The 22,744-nt window shown below is 38.8% G+C and overlaps 1 protein-coding gene across 3 annotated transcripts in view; it reads right to left on the reverse strand.

The window, feature by feature from the left end:
- The window catches only part of LOC127879905 (uncharacterized), a 30,097-nt gene extending 11,436 nt beyond the window's left edge, over positions 1–18,661 (reverse strand). The window contains exons 1-4 of one of the 3 annotated variants that reach the window (XM_052427013.1): positions 18,473–18,661; positions 12,197–12,395; positions 9,238–10,264; positions 147–5,918 (exon numbers count right to left, since the gene is read on the reverse strand). In XM_052427013.1, coding sequence (XP_052282973.1) covers position 5,918; positions 9,238–10,264; positions 12,197–12,395; positions 18,473–18,517 — 1,272 coding nt within the window. In that variant the 5' untranslated portion in view covers positions 18,518–18,661 and the 3' untranslated portion in view covers positions 147–5,917. Of the gene's footprint in view, positions 1–146; positions 10,265–12,196; positions 12,396–18,472 lie in introns of all 3 variants that reach the window. The other 2 variants (XM_052427012.1, XM_052427011.1) reach the window with 2 other exon arrangements.
- Between the last annotated feature and the right edge of the window lie 4,083 nt (positions 18,662–22,744).

A 22,744-nucleotide genomic window follows, 5' to 3' on the forward strand; every position in this document is an offset into this window, starting at 1 on the left:
TACACAATTACACCTGCATATTTTCCTGAACTATTCCATACATTTATTATTTCAATAATGCGCATTATTTGCACTGTTCACCAGTCGATTAAACTTTAATGTTCAATTTAATTAACAAAAGAATAAACATAACAAAGTTCCGTTACCCCATAATAGGAGCCTGAAGTCGCGATTATCTCTCGGAGTAGGTGACCCAGAGCGACGAAACTTGGCAGACTTGTTTGGCCCGATGGGCCACGCATGCCAAAAGTGCAATGTGGCGTCTCAGTGCCACCGCTTCCGGTGAAAGTGTCGCCGAAGGTACGCTAACTGGCCCGTATTGGCCCCGTTACCCCATAATAGGAGCCTGAAGTCGCGATTATCTCTCGGAGTAGGTGACCCAGAGCGAGGAACATGATCCGATAGCATGTAATCAACAAATGAATACAATTTACAACATGTACAAAAAGCGACGAAAAACCCACAAAATGAGTCTGCAATTAGTATACACTTAGTATGTACATGTACACACTTGTCAACTGAAGTATAATTTAATAATGAATTTTAATACGTTGTTTGTATTTTAATATACCCCGGCACATGTCTCAAAAACATGTGCAGAATGTTTCCACAAAAAGATGGTCAAATGGCTCTATTTCGTTCGTAACATTTTAAATCTCCCCTCAAGGTGTGATCAATTTTGAAGCTTGAGACAAGATCTTAGCAAACAAACAGACCCAATATAAAATTACATGACAAATATTGCACCTCTAGACCAATGTAGAACACATAATAAGCTTGATCTATTGTTTCCAATTGTTTTCAGTTCTGTTCACAGGCATCTAATGCCCAACATGCAATTATTACAAGTTAAAGGATTTATGAAAGAAACATCCATACAATCCATAGGCTCTTAACCATTGATAACAAAAAACTTTTCAACACAATATAAGAAGCAAAAAGGACTACATAAAACATGACAAAATATAATTAAACTTATACAACTATGATATGAAATGGTATAATCACATTTTATTTCGTATTTAAAACCAGATTTTCAAATCTTGTTTTATTCAGGTGCTTGTATGTTAATTTTTTATAAAGACTTTTTATCCTTGCAGAAATTGAATACTATACTAGTATATTTAATACTTATACAACTAATATACTAGTGTGCAGAATAATACAAATAGCCCTTTGCATGCTGGGAAATTTTTCGTCTGCTAAAATGTCTTCTGCTAAATTTCTAAAATTAGCATTTTCTTCGATTTTTTTCAAAGAACACTATCAGAATAGCAAACAGTTTGGATCCTGATGAGACGCCACGTTCTGTGGCGTCTCATCTGGATCCAAACTGTTTGCAAAGGCCTTCAAAATCCGCTTCCCGCACTGTAAGGGATAGAGACAGCCAGAATATGAACGGAATATACGCTATTCTTCCAGAATATAAACTGTTACATTGCCAGATAAATTAGAGCTGTGTCAACAACATGACTAATACCCCAAAAGCGCTGTGTGCAAACATAGCATAGCATAACTAGGGAATAAGTATACAACTGATAATGAAGATGGTGTCTTTCACATGAATATTACATGGTGACAACAACTTTCTAGTAAATCCTGTAAGAAATAGGGAAGATGTTTGATCCAACATAAAACATTTTATGCGGACAGACCAATATACCGACTTAAATATGACAATATGCCCCTTATAAAAAAATGTGCAGTGTTAAAGCACTTAATGTACCATGTCAGCTTCCTACCAATTGGCTTACTAGTGACTTCACAAATGTACACACATTAATTTGTACCAACTTTATTCTTTCTCTTTTCATTTTAAAACCTGTTTTCAATATCTATTTACTTGTAATGGCCCAGTTACACATATACAGAAAATGAAGGAAGAAATTTGATCTACACTGGAGACAATGTTGATGTAAAGATGGACTCTTAAATCTGAGACTTAAAATCTTGCTACAGCAAGTTACACCAGCAGGCTTAATCAAACTTCGTTGTGCATATTGTGTCCTTTTTGTATGGCAGACAACTTGGAAAGCCAACCAACAGGTTCTCAAGATTTTGCGACTTTTACCATCGACATTGTACTTGCAGGATTAACAACGATACCCCCCATCACACAATCTGTAAAAAACAACTGGTTAAAGACACAGAAAAAACAAAATCTTAACCAAGAGGCAAAATTCTCACTGATATGCACACATCATATGTTCAGATTAACACATATTGTGTTACCAACACTAACAAATTCCTCAAAAATGTATTCTATTACCAAATTGTATTTCTCTTGCAAACATGGCTATGTGAAAATAAGAGCACCGCATAACAGGTGCCACGCTTGGCTGCGAAAGCCTGTCAGAATTTATTTTTTTTTTTTTAGTGGTCACAGTGACCTTGACCTTTGACCTAGAGACCCTAAATGGGTGTGGCGTGTAGAACTCATCAAGGTGCATCTACATATGAAGTTTCAAAGTTGTAGGTGGAAGCACTTTGATTTTAGAGGCAATGTAAAGGTTTTAGCACGACGCCGGCTGACGACGAGCAGGCTATGACAATACCTCGGGTTTTCTCCGAAAACAGCCTCGCTAAAAACCATGATAATGCTGAAATGGGTAGAAATTGTTACACTCAAAATATAAGGGAGCTTTAACACAATTTGATGGCAAATCAATATATCAAGAAAATTTTGGAAATAACAAAGGGATTGCAATGCTTCATGTATCCACTATATAGGCGCATTAAGTGGTTTTATGGATATGGTATTGGCTTAGTTAACAGATACAGGTTTAAACCCTCACTTTGACGTCAATCTCAAGATCTTCCTTTATCACACCATTAACTGGTTCAACATAAGAAACAAACTAAAGAATTTCTCATTATACCTTAAGCTTTGGATGCAAATGAGATACAATACAAGATTTCATATAAGTACCGTTATTAGTTAACTATGGATACAAATTATGTGTACATGTATATAACTGCAACTGCCAGTACCAGTAAGCCTGGAATTACTTGAACAATTGCTCCAGCCCAAACATTTAGGGTTCCACATAAGTACTCAGGGGCATATGAACAAAGTTTCCACAATTTGATATGTATTTTTTTAATCATATGTCTAGAAATTGCATTTAAAATATAAATTTATTCAAGATAAAATTGGAAATTACAAAATATGGTGATCTTGACCACATAATTTGGCAACCTCAACCATATACTATTTTAATGTAAACATTCCATAAGCTCATAACATTTGCTTATAATTTTGAACAAAATAAATCAGAGAACAAAACTGAAGATGAAAATAAACAAGAAACCGTCGGAGAAGGGTGATGCTCCCCAAAGTTTTTTTGTCACAATATTGCACTATATATTCAGATAAAAGGAAACGTCTTGAGGGGCATAACTTTAGACAAAAGGGCCATAACTCTCTAAATAAATCATTAAACCAGAACCCACTAATAACATGCGCATCTCCTCAAGGTAGTTAAGCTTCCTATTAAGCTTCATTGTATTCCAGTCAATAGTTGGGGAGAAAGAGCCCAGACAATAATTGCACTATATGCACAGTTTATAGAAAATTTCAAAGGGCCATAACTCTGTGAAAAATCATCCGACCATAACCGGCTGATAATATGCACATCTCCTGTTGGTAGTGAAGCTTCCTATAAAGTTTCATTGAATTCCCGTCATAAGTTGCTGAGAAATAGCTCGGACAAGAATTGCACTATATGTTCAATGGAAAATTTCAAAGGGCCATAACTCTGTTAAAAATCATCTGACGAGAACAGGCTGATAATATCCACATCTCCTCTTGGTAGTGAAGCTTCCCATAGAGATCATTGAATTCCCATAATAAGTTGCTGACAATTAGCTCGGACAAGAATTGCACTATATGTAAAATGGAAAATTTCAAAGGGCCATAACTCTGTAAATAATCATCCGACGAGAACCGGCTGATAATATGCATATCTCCTCTTGGTAATGAAGCTTGCCATAAAGTTTCATTGAATTCCCGTCATTAGTTGCTAAGAAATCGCCCGGAAAAGAATTGCACTGTATGTACAGTTAATGGAAAATTTCAAAGGGCCATAACTCTGTGAAAAAAAATCCGACCAGAACCCGCTGATAATATGCACATCTCTTCCGGTTATTAATTGCTGAGAAATAGCCCGGACAATAATTGCACTATATGTACAGTTAATGGAAAACTTCAAAGGGCCATAACTCTGTGGCAAATCATCCGACCAGAACCCGCTGATAATATGCACATCTCCTCTTGGCAGTGAAGCTTCCCATAAAGTTTCATTGAATTCCGGTCATTAGTTGCTGAGAAATAGCCCGGACAAAAATTTTGCACGGACGGACACACGGACGGACGGACAGACGAAGCGGCGACTATATGCTCCCCCCAAATTTTTTGGGGGAGCATAAAAAGGACATAAATATTTAAATCTTTACAAATACTCTTACCCTATGCTGATTCAACCCATATTCCTATTCTTAAATCAGCACAAAACACACAAGCAGCCTTCAAGATTTCTTCGTACTTTACGAGTTGTATGTACCTGATTTCATTGACCGGAACAAAACCCACACCCAATCTGTAGGTCATAAGTGTTTTTCCCAGGAGGGCAAAGGGGCATGGCCCATAACTTTCAAAAAGGGCATTTTAGCGCGCAGTTTAGGCAAAAAAGGGCATACAAGTTCCGTGAATACTTGAATTAGGGAGAAACATGTTATCGCATCAGAGGCAGTTATGGAAAAAAACATAAAATATAAACAAGCTCATTAAATGGTAATTGGTGTATTTAACTTACTTTATATTTACCTTGCAATATACATTTAAGTTCCATGCTGTTTCAATAGACTTTACAGCACAACAAACAAATCAATATATGTACATGAATCTGGTTATACACAGATCCACTAACATAAATGAAACCATGTTTGTCGTATCCCATTTTCTTACGCTAATCTTGTCATATGTTTAACATTGCGAGTAAACTAATCGCTAACAGTAACACTCGTTTCCGTGATACATCTACTGAGTAGATTACAAGTAAATATGCTGTTGCTATCTAAAACATTTTTATTCATCGTTGATTATCGCAGATATTTCATTTATTCCGTCTAAATGTATTATTTACATTGTTAATTCGATCGTTTACGACGTTATTTGATATTTTTGCCGAGTCACAATTTAATTCTGTATAGTCCGCCATCTTGATTAAAAGATGGGAGTGGTGCGCATAGCAACGTAAAATCGTATCATACGTCCGCCTAATACGTGATTCGTATTTTGTTTAATTAGTATACGTCTCAGTAATTATTTAAATAATTAATTATCTTGAAGACGATAATGAGAAAGAATTAATTTGTTTGTGTTGTTTAATGAAATTACGCGTAAAAATATATGTTTTAATATAACTAAATTATGCATAAAATGCATAATTTCCACGAGGATAACATCGAGTTTTTCATCAAAAGAATCCGAAGTAACAGTCCACGATTTAATCGTGGAGGAGTACTCATTACCGACCGTTTAGTGTACTTGGTAAAACATTGCCACTGACATTATCAGGGATCTTCACTGCCTTGGGGCCATCCAATTAATCTGTTAAATCAAAGCACTTAAAAACACCTATGGGCAATAAAACGAGCACAATTATCAATTTAATCTTGCGATCAAGCATACCGTAACAAAATAGGACAAGAAACAGCAGGTGCTCATGAAAGGGCAGGGCGGCGGCCTTTAGAAGAGGCAGCGTGGCGCTAAATGGCTTTGAAAGGGGCAGCTAAAACGGCCTGGGAAAAACACTAGGTCATGTAGATTTACATACAAACAAGAGGGCGAGAGGCCCATGGTTGCTCACCTGAGACTTCAGGGAACTGAACTTCTCTCAGCAACTTTTGGGATGTTTCTGAAACCATTTTCAAACTTGGCCAATATATCAACAAGGGACAAAATTGTCACAAAACCAGGTTTTCAATATTAAAAAAAAGTCTGATAAAGGGCTTGTTTTAAAAATCAATCTATTTTTAGTCGTGGCGACCTTGCCTTGGGAGATATCTACGTAGTTCTTTCGCGCGACACACCGTACAATAATGGTGAACAAATGTGCCAAATGATTTTAAAATCTGACAATCAATGACATAGTTATGGCCCGGACAAGCTCATTTATGGCCATTTTTTACCTTTGAACTCAAAGTGTGACCTTGACCTTTGAGATATCAACGTAATTCTTTCGCCCGACACACCGTCCAATGATGGTGAACAAATGTGCCAAATGATTTTAAAATCTGACAATCAATGACATAGTTATGGCCTTTTGACCTTTGAACTCAAAGTGTGACCTTCACCTTGGAGATATTGACGTAATTCTTTCGCGCGACACACCGTCCAATGATAGTGAACAAATGTGCCAAATGATTTTAAAATCTGACAATGAACGACATATTTATGGCCTTGACAAGCTTGTTCCGCCTGCCCACCAGCCAGCCATATAAGGACAAAATGCCAAGCCCTCTGGCAGCCATTAGTTTTAAAGGAAGGGAACCATTTTCAAACTCAGCCCAGATATCATTAGAACAAATGTTCTAACAGATGGACAGACAGACGGACAGTGCAAACTGATATATGCCACCATACCGGGCGCATAAAAAAGAAAAGAAAACCCATCTTGTTTAAGTGAATGCACTAGCAAAGTAATTTCATCTTAGAATTTACATATGACAAGTGCCCAAGACAGACAGATGGACAGACAACTAAAGAGAACAACACTCTTTTACACAAGTGAGGAAAACAAAAAATATTGAGAACCTTATTTTGGGAGCACCACAAAGAAAAACAATTCTCAACCCACCAAAGAAGTCTCACCTAAAAAGTTGTGTTTGTTTTTTTTTCAAAAAAAGATCCAGCAAAAGTTAATGACTATTTTCAAACAAGCGAATTCATTGAATTGATATCACCTCCAAACGATTTTTATTTAAGGATGAATGCCGTTGCCTTGATAAATGGTATAATTATAAAACAAGAGTGCCAAACTGTCACAAGATACGCCCGTTCGAAGGTTTTGGACACCATGCTCAATGCTTGAAATGCACTAAATGACCTCAAGACCTAGTTATTGACTTGGCATGACCCATATTTGAACTTGACCTAGATATCATTTAGATGTAACATCTGACTAAATTTGGTGAAGATCAGATGAAAACTACTTCAATTAGAGAGCGGACACCATGCTAAATGCTTTAAATGCACCATGTGACCTCGTTTTTGACCGGGCATGACCCATATTCGAACTTGACCTACATATCATCTAGACACAACTTGTAACCAAATTAGGTGAAGATCAGATGAAAACTACTTCAATTAGAGAGCGGACACCATGCTAAATGCTTGAAATGCACTAAGTAACCTCGTGACCTAGTTTTTGACCCGGCATGACCCATATTTAAACCTGACCTACATATCATATAGACACAACTTTTGACCAAATTTGGTGAAGATCGGGTGAAAACTACTTCATTTAGAGAGCGGACACCATGAAATCCTTGAAATGCACTAAGTGACCCCATGACCTAGTTTTTGACCCGGCATGACCCATATTCCAACTTGGCCTAGATATTGTCTAGACTCAACTTCTGAGCAAGTTTGGTGAAGATCGGATGAAAACTATTTGAATTAGAGTCCGGACAAAGTGGCGCCGTTGAAAATGCACTAATTGACCCTTTTACCTAGTTTTTGACCCGGCATGACCCATATTCGAACTTGGCCTATATATCAACTAGATGCAACTGCTGACCAAGTTTGGTGAAGATCGGATGAATACAATTTGAAATAGAGTCCGGACAAAGTGGCCCCTTTGAAAATGCACTTATTGACCCTATGACCTAGTTTTTGACCCGGCATGACCCATATTCGAACTTGGCCTAGATATCAACTAGATGCAACTGCTGACCAAGTTTGGTGAAGATCGGATGAATACAATTTGAATTAGAGTCCGGACAAAGTGATGCCTTCCGCCCGCCGCCCGCCGCCAAGGGGTTTCACATAATACGTCCCGTATTTTATACGGGCGTATAAAAATGATTAAGTGTAGGGTATTGTTTTTGATCATTTCAATTCTCCTTATTGATATCTACACGCCTATGACATTTCATGTTGATATCTTATATAGTTCTTGCGATATAGCCCAGAAACATTTGTGCCAGACAGTCTGACAGACAGACCACCCCAATTCTTTTGGTGCAGGATAACTACTCTTGCCTTGAGAGGAATTCAGCTGAAACGATGAGAAATCTCATCCCATATTGTCCATAGAGGACACAAGAAATGTGTTTGTCAAAAACACAATGACCCCTTTTTTGCCGCTTTGAAGCCATATATTTGACCTTTGACCTTTGAAGGATGACCTTGACCTTTCACCACTCAAAACGTGCAGCTCCATGAGATACACATGCATGCCACATATCAAGTTGCTATCTTCAATATTGCAAAAGTTATGACCAAGGTTCGAGTTTTGGGACACACACAATGAATAAATGAATGAATGAATGACAGACAGACAGACAGACAGGCCAAAAACAATATACCCCCGATCATTCGATCCGGGGGCATTAAAATGGAAAATACAAAGGTGAATATGACTGATACTGATATGGAAGTTTGAGAGTTATCTATTATGCTTTATATTTAAATGAGAAACTTCGTATTTTAAGATAAGTAGGCACTTCTGAACATGGGGCATAATTTTGATTTCATCAAATGAAATTGAATGTTAACACACAAATTTTAATACAAACCCACTGAGTGTTACATTATTCTGGAACATATCAGTGGTTATACACATAGTATGCTATTCTCTACTACAGAAAGTTGATCATAATACTAAGGTAAACTACAGCCCACAGCTACCTTTGCACAGAGAGCCACTGTGTCCATCTGAGGCATTGACAAGATAGAAACAAAAAGTCACACAGAAAAATAGGTGACAGAACACATACAACAAAGTGCTTGGCAAAACAGACACAACTGCTTGAAAAAACTGACCTTTCATGGTTAAACAAAATTTGTATAACAACAAATGTATTATTACTTAAGATAAAACAGTATTTCATCACAATGAAGATATAGCTTCTTTTAAAACACTTCTTGTGTACATTTTTCAAGTTCAACTCTTGAAACCCAATATTGCAGTAGTTTTAAAGGCACAATGTTGACAGTTAACATTTACGTACTAAGTTGACTGCTGTTGAAGCATCTCTTGCAGGCGCTGTCGCCTACTGCCATTCTGAGATTGAACAGGAAGAGATCGGCGACCCCTGGGTCGATCAACCACATCAGACAGACTTGCGTCAGCCTTCAACATGTCATCTTGATATGCCGACATGTCTGATTCTCCAATTGACAGTGTTTTCCTGCCTACCACAAGCCCAACGTCCACAATTTGAGTCTGATGTACCGGCCTATCATACGGTGTATGTACAGGGAATTCACCACCTCTGCCATTTTGCTGATGTGGGTCTCTTCCTGTATGATAGTTTGACCCTGAAAAGCCATCTTTGTTAGTCTCTATTGGTAGCCCCAAGAACTGCTGCACTCGTGAGACTCCCTGATAGGTCCTGAGTCCTGGGATGTTACTTTTGATCTCATCGGTCATATGACTTTGCATGTGACCTCTACCTTGACCCAGAGACACCGTTTCAGCACTCACACTGGACCCAGACTTTTTCTTCCTTTGTCCCTCCTCTGTCCTCCCAGCTGGCCTCAGTGAAAACTTGTCCAGACTGACAGTGGACTCGTACCCCTTGGGATCCTGCTGGTACACCAGCTCTCTCATTAAGCTACCACTTATCTGGCTGGGTGTATCAGTCACATCCAGGGACTGCGGCCACACTGGTTGTACTTCATCTTCACTGAGTCTTCCACTTGTAGCCATAATTTCTCCATTATAAACCTCCTCCCTGGCGCTAACCACACCACCAGCTTCCATGAGAGCACGATGCACCGCGTCATCCTGCTGCCTGAGATTTCTTTGGGAGGCAATGATTGGTCCATCTGGATCCCTGGCAGATGGTTCGCTGTCTGATGAAGATGGCTGAGAAACCCTTCTCTGATGAAAGGACATAGAAGTAACTGAAGGAGGTAATGCCTCGGTGTCTGTCCTCACAGGATTAGTTGGGGGGTTGGAAGAAAGGGAAGCTTTCTGGGTCTTTGAGCTAGTGGTAGGTGATCTCTCCTCAGTGGCTGTACCACTTGACTTCCCTGAAAAGCAGGGCTAGCATTTTGTCATTTAATGCAAAAACAGGTCTTATGCCATACACCTCCAGTGTAACTCATTACCAGTTTGGTCAGGATGTACCCTTCTGAGACCATAAAACTTTGCATTTCCTCATAGCAGAAAGGGTAGCTCCTGATAAGTCTGCCTGAATGCACAAGCTGGTGTGATGCTACACTGTCTGCGCATGTCATAACACCCCCATTCACATATGAAACTGGATGTAAATTAATCTGCATTGACCAAGGGAAATCATTTTAACTGGAAGGAAACCATAAAATTATTGATTAATAACAATAAATAATAGCTAGCCATATTATCAATAATAAATCATGATTCCTTCATTTAGTTGAAATGCAGTATTATAAGACATATATTTGTATACAATAATACATTAACAAGAGGCCCATGAGGGCCTGAATCTCTCTACTGCTTTAAACACTGTCACTGTGACCTTGACCTTTGACCTAGCAACCTGAAAATCAATAGGGGTCATCAGCCAGTCATAATCAATGTACCTATGAAGTTTCATGAGCCTAGGCCTAAGCATTCTTGAGTTAACATCTGGAAACCATTTTACTATTTCGAGTCACTGTGACCTTGACCTTTGACCCAGTGACCAGAAAATCAATAGGGTTCGAGTCCTCATTAATATAACGACTGTGAACAAGTTTGAAAAGAATCGGATGAAAACTGTGGACTTTTATCGGATAAACAAGAAAAAGTAACCATTTTATTATTTCGAGTGACTGTGACCTTGACCTTTGACCTAGTGACCTGAAAATCAATAGGGGTCATCAGCCAGTCATGATCAATGTACCTATAGAGTTTCATGATCCTAGGCCTAAGCATTCTTGAGTTAACATCTGGAAACCATTTTACTATTTCGAGTCACTGTGACCTTGATCTTTGACCCAGTGACCTGAAAATCAATAGGGTTCGAATCCTCATTAATATAAAGAAACTGAACAAGTTTGAAAAGAATCGAATGAAAACTGTGGACTTCATCGGATAAACAAGTTTTTACTATTTTGAGTCACTGTGACCTTGACCTTTGACCCAGTGACCTGAAAATCAATAGGGTTCAAGTCCCTCATTATTATGAAGACACTGAGCAAGTTTAAAAAGAATCGGATGAAAACTGAGGACTTTATCGGATAAACAAGTTTTTATTGTTTCGAGTCACTGTGACCTTGACCTTTGACCCAGTGACCTGAAAATCAATAGGGTTTAAGTCCTCATTAATATAAAGACACTGAGTAAGTTTGAAAAAAATCGGATGAAAACTGTGGACTTCATCGGATAAACAAGTTTTTACTATATCAAGTCACTGTGACCTTGACCTTTGACTCAGTGACCTGAAAATCAATACGGTTCGAGTCCTCATTTATATAAAGACACTGAGTAAGTTTGAAAAGGATCGGATAAAAACTGTGGACTTTATCGGATAAACAAGACAACGCCTAACACACACACACACTCACAGACACCATGCCATCCCGTAAGCTCTTCTGCCTTTGGCAATAGTAGAGCTAAAAACAAATCCCATCATATTTGAATAAATCTCTTCATTACTTTAATATGAAAAACAACCTATTTTTAACATTTCTGAAAAAAGCACAAAAATAATAACATTTATACATATTAAGATCTATACAATACAAATGAGCATTGCTCTGAACAAAAACAGGGCCAAATGCACGTGCGTCAAGTATCGCCCCCCGCAAGAAATAATCAGGTACGACACTTTTCACTTTAATGAACTTGTTTGTTACAATAAAGTCTCTCCTAAATGAAAAGCCAGTCTAGGTGGAAAGAATTGTCCCTGATTAGCCTGTACAGACATGCATTAAGACCAGTTTTCTTAAATAGAGGCTCAAATGATTCTTCAGCCCAGTGACTATGGTTTGGTTCCCTACCAGCTTTCCTGGGCCTGGCATGCCACAAGGAGTCATGAGGGAAGTACACATTTGGTTGCACTATGATCCTGGGGGAGGGAAAGTTGTCCTGAAAACCATTCTTGTCCTTCTCTACCGGCCGGATCATTCCAACAGGGCGGTACCGCATAAAACTCTGGATGTGTTGAAACGCAGTCGGCAGCAGGTGAGACATGGTGGACTGAAACAGACATGAGAAATATTTGAGCCATGTTCTTAGAAAACCAGGTTGAGCACATGTGGGTCATGGGTCATCCCAAGTTAGCTTGTGCAATCTGCACATGATAATCAGGGAGGACACTTTCTGCCTAGACACAAATTTCATATAGAAGAGAATTCCTCTAAAGAAATAATGCATAAAAAAGGAAAGTATCATTCCTGATTCAGTGATTAGCCTGAGTGGACTGCAAAGTCTACTCTGTGATGATACTGCAAAGTCTACTCTGTGATGATACTGCAAAGTCTACTCTGTGATGATACTGCAAAGTCTACTCTGTGATGATACTTACTGCAAAGTCTACTCTGTGATGATACTTACTGCAAAGTCTACTCTGTGATGATACTTACTGCAAAGTCTACTCTGTGATGATACTGCAAAGTCTACTCTGTGATGATACTTACTGCAAAGTCTACTCTGTGATGATACTTACTGCAAAGTCTACTCTGTGATGATGCTTACTGCAAAGTCTACTCTGTGATGATACTTACTGCAAAGTCTACTCTGTGATGATACTTACTGCAGAGTCTACTCTGCGATGATACTTCCTGCAAAGTCTACTCTGTGATGATACTTACTGCAAAGTCTACTCTGTGATGATACTGCAAAGTCTACTCTGTGATGATACTTACTGCAAAGTCTACTCTGTGATGATACTTACTGCAAAGTCTACTCTGTGATGATACTGCAAAGTCTACTCTGTGATGATACTGCAAAGTCTACTCTGTGATGATACTTACTGCAAAGTCTACTCTGCGATGATACTTACTGCAAAGTCTACTCTGTGATGATACTTACTGCAAAGTCTACTCTGTGATGATACTTACTGCAGTCTACTCTGTGATGATACTTACTGCAAAGACTACTCTGTGATGATACTTACTGCAAAGTCTACTCTGTGATGATACTTACTGCAAAGTCTACTCTGTGATGATACTTACTGCAAAGTCTACTCTGTGATGATACTTACTGCAGAGTCTACTCTGTGATGATACTTTCTGCAAAGTCTACTCTGTGATGATACTTACTGCAAAGTCTACTCTGTGATGATACTGCAAAGTCTACTCTGTGATGATACTTACTGCAAAATATACTCTGTGATGATACTTACTGCAAAGTCTACTCTGTGATGATACTTACTGCAAAGTCTACTCTGTGATGATACTTACTGCAAAGTCTACTCTGTGATGATACTGCAAAGTCTACTCTGTGATGATACTTACTGCAAAGTCTACTCTGTGATGAATACTTACTGCAGAGTCTACTCTGTGATGATGCTTACTGCAAAGTCTTCTCTGTGATGATACTTACTGCAAAGTCTACTCTGTGATGATACTTACTGCAGAGTCTACTCTGTGATGATACGTACTGCAAAGTCTACTCTGTGATGATACTTACTGCAAAGTCTACTCTGCGATGATACTTACTGCAGAGTCTACTCTGTGATGATACTTACTGCAAAGTCTACTCTGCGATGATACTTCCTGCAAAGTCTACTCTGTGATGATACTTACTGCGAAGTCTACTCTGTGATGATACTTACTGCAGTCTACTCTGTGATGATACTTACTGCAAAGTCTACTCTGTGATGATACTTACTGCAAAGTCTACTCTGTGATGATACTTACTGCAAAGTCTACTCTGTGATGATACTTACTGCCGAGTCTACTCTGTGATGATACTTACTGCAGAGTCTACTCTGTGATGATACTTTCTGCAAAGTCTACTCTGTGATGATACTTACTGCAAAGTCTACTCTGTGATGATACTGCAAAGTCTACTCTGTGATGATACTTACTGCAAAATATACTCTGTGATGATACTTACTGCAAAGTCTACTCTGTGATGATACTTACTGCAAAGTCTACTCTGTGATGATACTGCAAAGTCTACTCTGTGATGATACTTACTGCAAAGTCTACTCTGTAATGATACTTACTGCAAAGTCTACTCTGTGATGATACTTACTGCAAAGTCTACTCTGTGATGATACTTACTGCAAAGTCTACTCTGTGATGATACTTACTGCAAAGTTTACTCTGTGATGATACTTACTGCAAAGTCTAATCTGTGATGATACTTACTGCAAAGTCTACTCTGTGATGATACTTACTGCAAAGTCTACTCTGTGATGATACTTACTGCAAAGTCTACTCTGTGATGATACTTACTGCAGAGTGTACTCTGTGATGATACTTTCTGCAAAGTGTACTCTGTGATGATACTTACTGCAAAGTCTACTCTGTGATGATACTGCAAAGTCTACTCTGTGATGATACTTACTGCAAAATGTACTCTGTGATGATACTTACTGCAAAGTCTACTCTGTGATGATACTTTCTGCAAAGTCTACTCTGTGATGATACTTACTGCAAAGTCTACTCTGTGATGATACTGCAAAGTCTACTCTGTGATGATACTGCAAAGTCTACTCTGTGATGATACTGCAAAGTCTACTCTGTGATGATACTGCAAAGTCTACTCTGTGATGATACTTACTGCAAAGTCTACTCTGTGATGATACTTACTGCAAAGTCTACTCTGTGATGATACTGCAAAGTCTACTCTGTGATGATACTTACTGCAAAGTCTACTCTGTGATGATACTTACTGCAAAGTCTACTCTGTGATGATACTTACTGCAAAGTCTACTCTGTGATGATACTGCAGTCTACTCTGTGATGATGCTTACTGCAAAGTCTACTCTGTGATGATACTTATTGCAAAGTCTACTCTGTGATGATACTTACTGCAAAGTCTACTCTGTGATGATACTTACTGCAAAGTCTACTCTGTGATGATACTTACTGCAAAGTCTACTCTGTGATGATACTGCAAAGTCTACTCTGTGATGATACTTACTGCAAAGTCTACTCTGTGATGATACTTACTGCAAAGTCTACTCTGTGATGATACTGCAAAGTCTACTCTGTGATGATACTTTAAGTCTACTCTGTGATGAAACTGCAAAGTCTACTCTGTGATGATACTTACTGCAAAGTCTACTCTGTGATGATACTTTAAGTCTACTCTGTGATGATAGTGGACTGCAAAGTCTACTCGGTGATGATACTTTCTGCAAAGTCTACTCTGTGATGATACTTACTGCAAAGTCTACTCTGTGATGATACTTTAAGTCTACTCTGTGATGATAGTGGACTGCAAAGTCTACTCTGTGATGATACCTTTTACCAATTTTATCAAGACTTGACCTGGTGATTAGTTGTTGCAGACATGGAGAAAAACAATTTACAAACCAGACTGTAATCAGGGACGACACTTTTCGCTTTATGTTATTTTTCGTTTAAAGAAAGTCTCTTCAGACTGCATTGGCTAATCTGGGACTACACTTTACACACATGCATAAACCCCCTTTTCACAAAGCATGGTTCATATGAATCAAGGAAACCTTGGTCAAGATGCCAAATACCAAAAGTATCCAGTTACAAGAGCTAAATATAAATTTAGATTTGGAATAACTTAATTTATTTGGCCATGTATTATCTCTTCCGCATTTTGATTTAAATCATGTTTCCTTTCGCCCTTAAGATTGGTCCATATTAAAGCTTAAACGCATATGTGCATATATAGATGATCAACTCGGTTTCAAAGAATATGACAACAAAAAAGTGAACTTACTTAAATACTGATTGTATTGATTATATTTTTAATAAAGCAAGCAGGTTATCAACCCAGTCTATAACACATTTATTTTTCAACAGACCAAAATAATTTTTGAATTCAGATAAAATATAATAAAGACAAGATTGCAATACCAAGTACATCTTTATTAAGAAGACCGCCACGCCCCTCTGGTGGCCATGTTTTTCAACGAACCTGACCCATTTTGAAGCTGAGATATCATTACGACACTCGTTTTTATCAAGTTTCATGAAAATTGGACTAAAAATGTGAATTCATGAACCCGTTAGGTTTAACTAATGCCATATAAATTAAACTGCCCTGCCCCCTGGCTTTGTTTTTCACCAGGCCAGAACCATATTCAAACGCCATCGAGTTATCATAACAACTAATCGTCTGACCAAGATTGGACTAAAAATGTGACTACTAGCATGTTAACAAGGTTTCACTATAGCCATGTAAGGAAAACTGCCACCACCCCTTGTGACCATGTTTTTCAACAGACCAGAACCATTTTAAACTCATCTGAGATATCAAGAGAATAAATGTTCTGACCCAGCTTCATGAAGATTGGACCAAAAATGTGACATCCAGAGTGTTACCAAGGTTTCACTATAGCCATATACAGAAAACTGCCCCGCCCCCTGGTTCCCACTTTTTTTTAACAAACTGAAACAATTTTGAAACCCATTTGTGTTATCCTAAAAAATGTTCTGACCAAGTGTCATAAAGATTTGGCTAAAACTGTTAATTTGAATAAGGTAAACAAGCTCTTTTAAACCTAGTAACCTAGTTTTTGACCTCGGCTTACCAATTTTCAAACTCTTCCAAGACATCATTGGGACAGATATTCTTGCCAAGTTCCATTAAGATTGGACAATAAATGTGGCCTCTAGAGTGTTCACAAGTTAAACTTTGATGGCACACCATAGACACACAAAATTCAAAAAAGCTAACAAAAGCTCACCCTAAGCTCTTTTTGCTCAGTTGAGCTAAACACATAACAAGAGGGCCATCAGGCCCTAAGGAATCACCTGAAAGCCAAAGGAACTAGACTATTTTGAAAAAAATGCAAGCTGATTCATGAAGATTATTTTGGACCAAAAAGTGACTTTTAACATGTTTTTTTTATATTTGACCTTGTGACCTAGTTTTTGAGCTCATATGACCCAGCTTCAATCTCTGGCAAAATTTCATTGGGACAAATGTTCTGACCAAGTTTCATGAAGATTGGCCAATAAATGTGGCTAATATAGTGTCAACAAGTTTTCACTAAAGCCATATAAGGACAACTGCCCCCCCCCCCTGGCGGCCATGTTTTTCATCAACAAACCATAACCATTTTCAAACTCACTCAAGCTATTGTTAGAACAAATGTTCAGATCAAGTTTCATAAAGATTGGATAATAAATGTGACTTCTAGAGTGTTAACAAGGTTTTGTAGTAAATAGCCATTTAAGGAAAAATGCCACGCCCCCTTGCGGCCATGTTTTTTAACTGATCTCAACCATTTTTAAACTTAGCCCAGATATTATTAGTTCAAATATTCTGACCAAGTTTCATGAGCATTGGACCATAAATGTGACTTCTAGAGTGTTAACAAGGTTTTACCATACAGTAAAGCCATATATGGAAAACTGCCCCGCCCCATGGCGGCCATGTTTTTCATTCAACTGGAACCATTTTCGAACTCGTCCAAGATATTATTGGGACATGTTTTGACCAAGTTTCATGAAGATTGGACTAAAAATGTGACTTCTAGAGTGTTAACAAGGTTTTACTATAGCCATATAAGGAAAACTGCCACGCCCCTGGCAGCCATGTTTTTCAACCAACCGGAACCATTTTCGACCTCGTCCAAGATATTATTGGCACACATGTTCTGACAAAGTTTCATGAAGATTGGACTAAAAATGTGACTTCTAGAGTGTTAACAAGGTTTTACTATAGCCATATAAGGAAAACTGCCACGCCCCCTGGCAGCCATGTTTTTCAACCAACCGGAACTATTTTCGAACTCGTCCAAGATATTATTGGGACACATGTTCTGACAAAGTTTCATGAAGATCGGACAATAAATTTGACTTCTAGAGTGTTAACAAGGTTTTTACTATAGCCATATAAGGAAAACTGCCAAACCCCCTGGCTGCCATGTTTTTCAATCAACCGGAACCATTTTTGAACTCGTCCAAGATATTTTTAGGACACATGTTCTGAGTAAGTTTCATGAAGATTGGACAATAAATGTGGCCTCTAGAGTGTTAACAAGGTAAATGTTGACGACGCACGACGGACAAAAGGCGATCAGATTAGCTCACCATGAGCACGTTGCTAAAAAGGCACATGGCTTGCTGAGATAAATAAAGCTGCATCAGAAAGCACCAATCAAAGCTCCTCACCTGGTATTTGAGTGCATCACTATCAGCTGAGTCCCGTACTTGCATGAGGTAGATGTTGACGCCAGCCACGTACTGTTTCCAGCATCCTATCCATGAGCTCAGTGCGCAGGCTAGGCAGGTGCTTCACGTTCCTCACTGCTGCCTCCACAACATGACGCTGCGGGGGCCGCTGCAGCCAAACCTTCTCGTCAAACTGGCAACAAGATAAGCAGGGTGTTTATTTTGTTTGGAAGAGGGGGTCTAAAGCTGTAGGAAAAGTTAAAATATTAAGTTCAAAATAGCAATTTCTTAATGGTATTGCAAAAAAAATTATGTGTGTTACAAAAACTCATCTGACAAGAAATTTTCTGGTCTAGATTTGATCTGTGACCTAGTTTTTTTTAGGCACGAGACCCAGATTCAATTCAGCCTTGATATTCCAAACAAAAACAAGAGGCCCATGAGGGCCTCAACCGCTCTACTGCTATAAACCACTTTGCAAGTTTGGAAAAAATAAGATGGAAACTGTGTACTCGCGCAAACAAGGAGAACTTTCACAAATTCAAGGGGAGATTATTGTGTACTTATTTCTCCGATACTGCTCATATTCAATAGGGTTCAAGTCCTCATTGATATAAAGATATTGTGCAAATTTGGAATAATTGGATGAAAACTGTGGAAATTAATTGCGTAAACAAGCGGGATGTCAAAATTTTCTCATATTCAAGGGAAGTCATTCTGGACTTAATGCTTCGATATTGCTCTTTTTAAAAAAGGGTTTGAGTCCTCATTGATACAAAGACACTGTGCAAGTTTACCAAGAATCGGTTGAAAATTATGGACTTTATCACATAAAAAAACAAGAGCACTGCCTTGTGGTTGCAGACCGCTGATCTATTTTCTTTTTAAAGGTGAAGGGACTCTCATTTTCAATCACAAAGGAGGGAGGGGTGGAGTGAAGAGGGGTGTATAGTGGGGGGGGCGTGGACATTTATAACATTAACTTCCAACAATATGTGTTTGTGAAACACAATGGTCCCCCCTATTATGATGTTTTTGACCTTGAAGGATGACCTTGACCTTGTGAAGGATGACCTTGACCTTGACCTTTCACCACTCAAATGTGCAGCTCTATGAGATACACATGCATGCCAAATATCAAGTTGCTATCTTCAATATTGCAAAAGTAATCATAAAATAAGCGATTTGGGCCACATATATTTGACCTCTGACCTTGAAGGATGACTTGACCTTTCACCACTCAAAATGGCAGCTCCATGAGATGCACATGCATGCCAATATCAAGTTGCTATCTTTAATATTGCAAAAGTATTTATAAAATAGCGATTTGGGCCACGTATATTTTACCTCTGACCTTGAAGGATGACCTTGACCTCGACCTTTCACCACTAAAATGTGCAGCACATGAGATACACATGCATGCAAATATCAAGTTGCTATCTTCAATATTGCAAAAGTATTCATAAAATGAGTGATTTTTGGCCACATATATTTGACCTCTGACCTTGAAGGATGACCTTGACCTTTCACCACTCAAAATGTGCAGATTCATGAGATACACATGCATGCCAAATATGAAGTTGCTATTCTTCAATATAGCAAAAGTTATTGCAAATGTTACAGTTGGGCGCAAACAGACCAACACATGACCTACCCCACGGACCAACAGCCCAATAGAACAGGGGCAAAGACCAATATGTCCTTTTTTTTTCTAATTTTTATGCCCCCACTACTATAGTGGGGGACATAAAAATGCGAGAAAAAAAAAGCAAAAAAAAAACATTCGGAGGGGGGAGGGTCGGTGGCGGGGGGCAATTCTTAGGTGCGATGGTGGGCGGTATTTGAAACATAAAACAAACATAAAACAAGGGCTGTTTGTAAAACATGCATGCCCCCCTATATGGGCTGTAAGTTGTAGTAGCAGCCATTGTGTGAATACGGTGGTGGTGGTGGTGGTGGTGGTGGAGGAGGTGGAGGTGGTGGTGGTGGTGGTGGAGGAGGTGGAGGGGTGGTGGTGGTGGTGGTGGTGGTGGGGTGGTGGTGGTGGTGGTGGTGGTGGTGGTGTGGTGGTGGGTGGTGGTGGTGGTTGTTGGTGGTGGGATACAATGCATTACAAAAATGCAGTTAGCCTTACATTTGGTAAAATTTTAATTTATTACAAGGGAGGCAAATGCTGTAACAAAAAGAACATGCATAAACGGTAGTTGTTCCCTTGTTTGAACCATGCTAAATCCTTAAAATGCCTATTTCCAGAAACTGTGACCTTCACCTGTGACCTTGACCTAGTGACCTCAAAATCAATAGGGGTCATCTGCGTGTCATGATCAATGTACCTATGAAGTTTCATGATCCTAGGCCCAAGCGTTCTTGAGTTATCATCTGACAACCACCTGGTGGACGGACCAACCGACAGACCGACATGAGCAAAGCAATATACCCCCTCTTCTTCGAAGGGGAGCATAAGTGGTGGTGGTGGTGGTGGTGGTGGTGGTGGTGGTTGGTGGTGGTGGTGGTGGTGGTGGTGGTGGTGGTGGTGGATACAATGCATTACAAAAATGCAGTTAGCCTTACATTGGTTAAAATTTTAATTTATTACAAGGGAGGCAAATGCTGTAACAAAAAGAACATGCATAAAAGGTAGTTGTTTCCATTGTTTAAAACCATGCTAAATCCTTACAAGAGCACCGCCTTGCGGGTGCAGACCGCTTATCTATTTCTTTTAAAGGTGAAGGGACTCTCAATTTCAATCACAAAGGAGGGAGGGGTGGAGTGAAGAGGGGTGTATAGTGTGGGGGTGTGGAATTTATTACATTATCTTCCAAAAATGCGGAAAAAAAAACAAAAAACAAAATAAAATCAGGGGGGGGGGGGGGGGGTGGGGGGAGTGGGGGGGATTCTTGGGTGCGATGGTTGGACGTTATTTCAAACATAAAATAATAAAATTAAATATTTGGGTTTTTTTAACCGTTTCAAAAAAAAAAAAATTGGCGGGGTGGGGGGGGGGGGGGTATAGTGTGAGGGTGTGGTGGTTATTTGTGAGATGATCTAAAAAAAAAAAAAAAAAAAAAAAAAAAAATTAGGGGGGGGGGGGATGGGTGGGGGGGTCGGGTGGGGGGAGGGGGAGGGGGGGGGGGGATTCTTGGGTGCGATGGTTGGACGGTATTTCAAACATAAAATAATAAAAATAAATATTTGTGTTTTTAAATGTTTTTTAAAAATAATTGGGGGGTGGGGTGGGGGGGTGGGGGGGTATAGTGTGAGGGTGTTGTGGTCATTAAATTTTGTGAGATGATCTCAAAAAAAAAAAAAAAAATAGGGGGGGGAGGGGGGGGGGGGGGGGGGGGGGAAGGGCACACGGGATGGTTTGGGTGGAGTCTATTGTGGTATGTCAGGTAAGAGTAGTTTTGTCAAAGTATCAATCAATCTAATCATAAATAAGAAGTTATGGCAATTTTAGCAAATTTAATAATTTGACCTTGAGAGTCAAGGTCATTCAAAGGTCAGGTAAAATTCAACTTGCCAGGTACAGTAACCTCATGATATCATGAAAGTATTTGAAGTTTGAAAGCAATAGCCTTGATACTTTAGAAGTAAAGTGGATTGAAACACAAAATTTAACCATATATTCAAAGTTACTAAGTCAAAAAAAGGCCATAATTCCGTAAAAAATGACAACCAGAGTTATGCAACTTGTCCTTTTACTGTACCCTTATGATAGTTTGCGAGTGTTCCAAGTATGAAGCAATATCTATTATACTTTAGGGGTAAAGTGGACCAAAACACAAAACTTAACCAAATTTTCAATTTCTAAGTAAAAGGGCCCATATTCCGTCCAAATGCCAGTCAGAGTTACATAACTTTTCCTGCACAGTCCCCTTATGATAGTTATAAGTGTTGCAAGTATGAAAGCAATAGCTTTGATACTGTAGGAATAAAAAGGACCTAAACACAAAACTTAACTAAATTTTCAATTTTCTAAGTATAAAAAGGGCACATAATTCTGTCAAAATGCCAATCAGAGTTACATTACTTTGCCTGCACAGTCCCCTTATGATAGTTAGTAAGTGTTGCAAGTATGAAAGCAATAGCTTTGATACTTAAGGAATAAAATGGACCTAAACACAAAACTTAACCAAAATTTTTAAATTTTTAAGTATAAAAAGGGCACATAATTTTGTCAAAATGCACGCCAGAGTTATCTAACTTGCCTGCCCAGTCCGCTCATGATAGTAAGTAAGTGTACCAAGTTTGAATGCAATAGCATTGATACTT

Source organism: Dreissena polymorpha, chromosome 4, assembly GCF_020536995.1.
Source record: "Dreissena polymorpha isolate Duluth1 chromosome 4, UMN_Dpol_1.0, whole genome shotgun sequence".
Lineage (NCBI taxonomy): Eukaryota > Metazoa > Mollusca > Bivalvia > Myida > Dreissenidae > Dreissena > Dreissena polymorpha.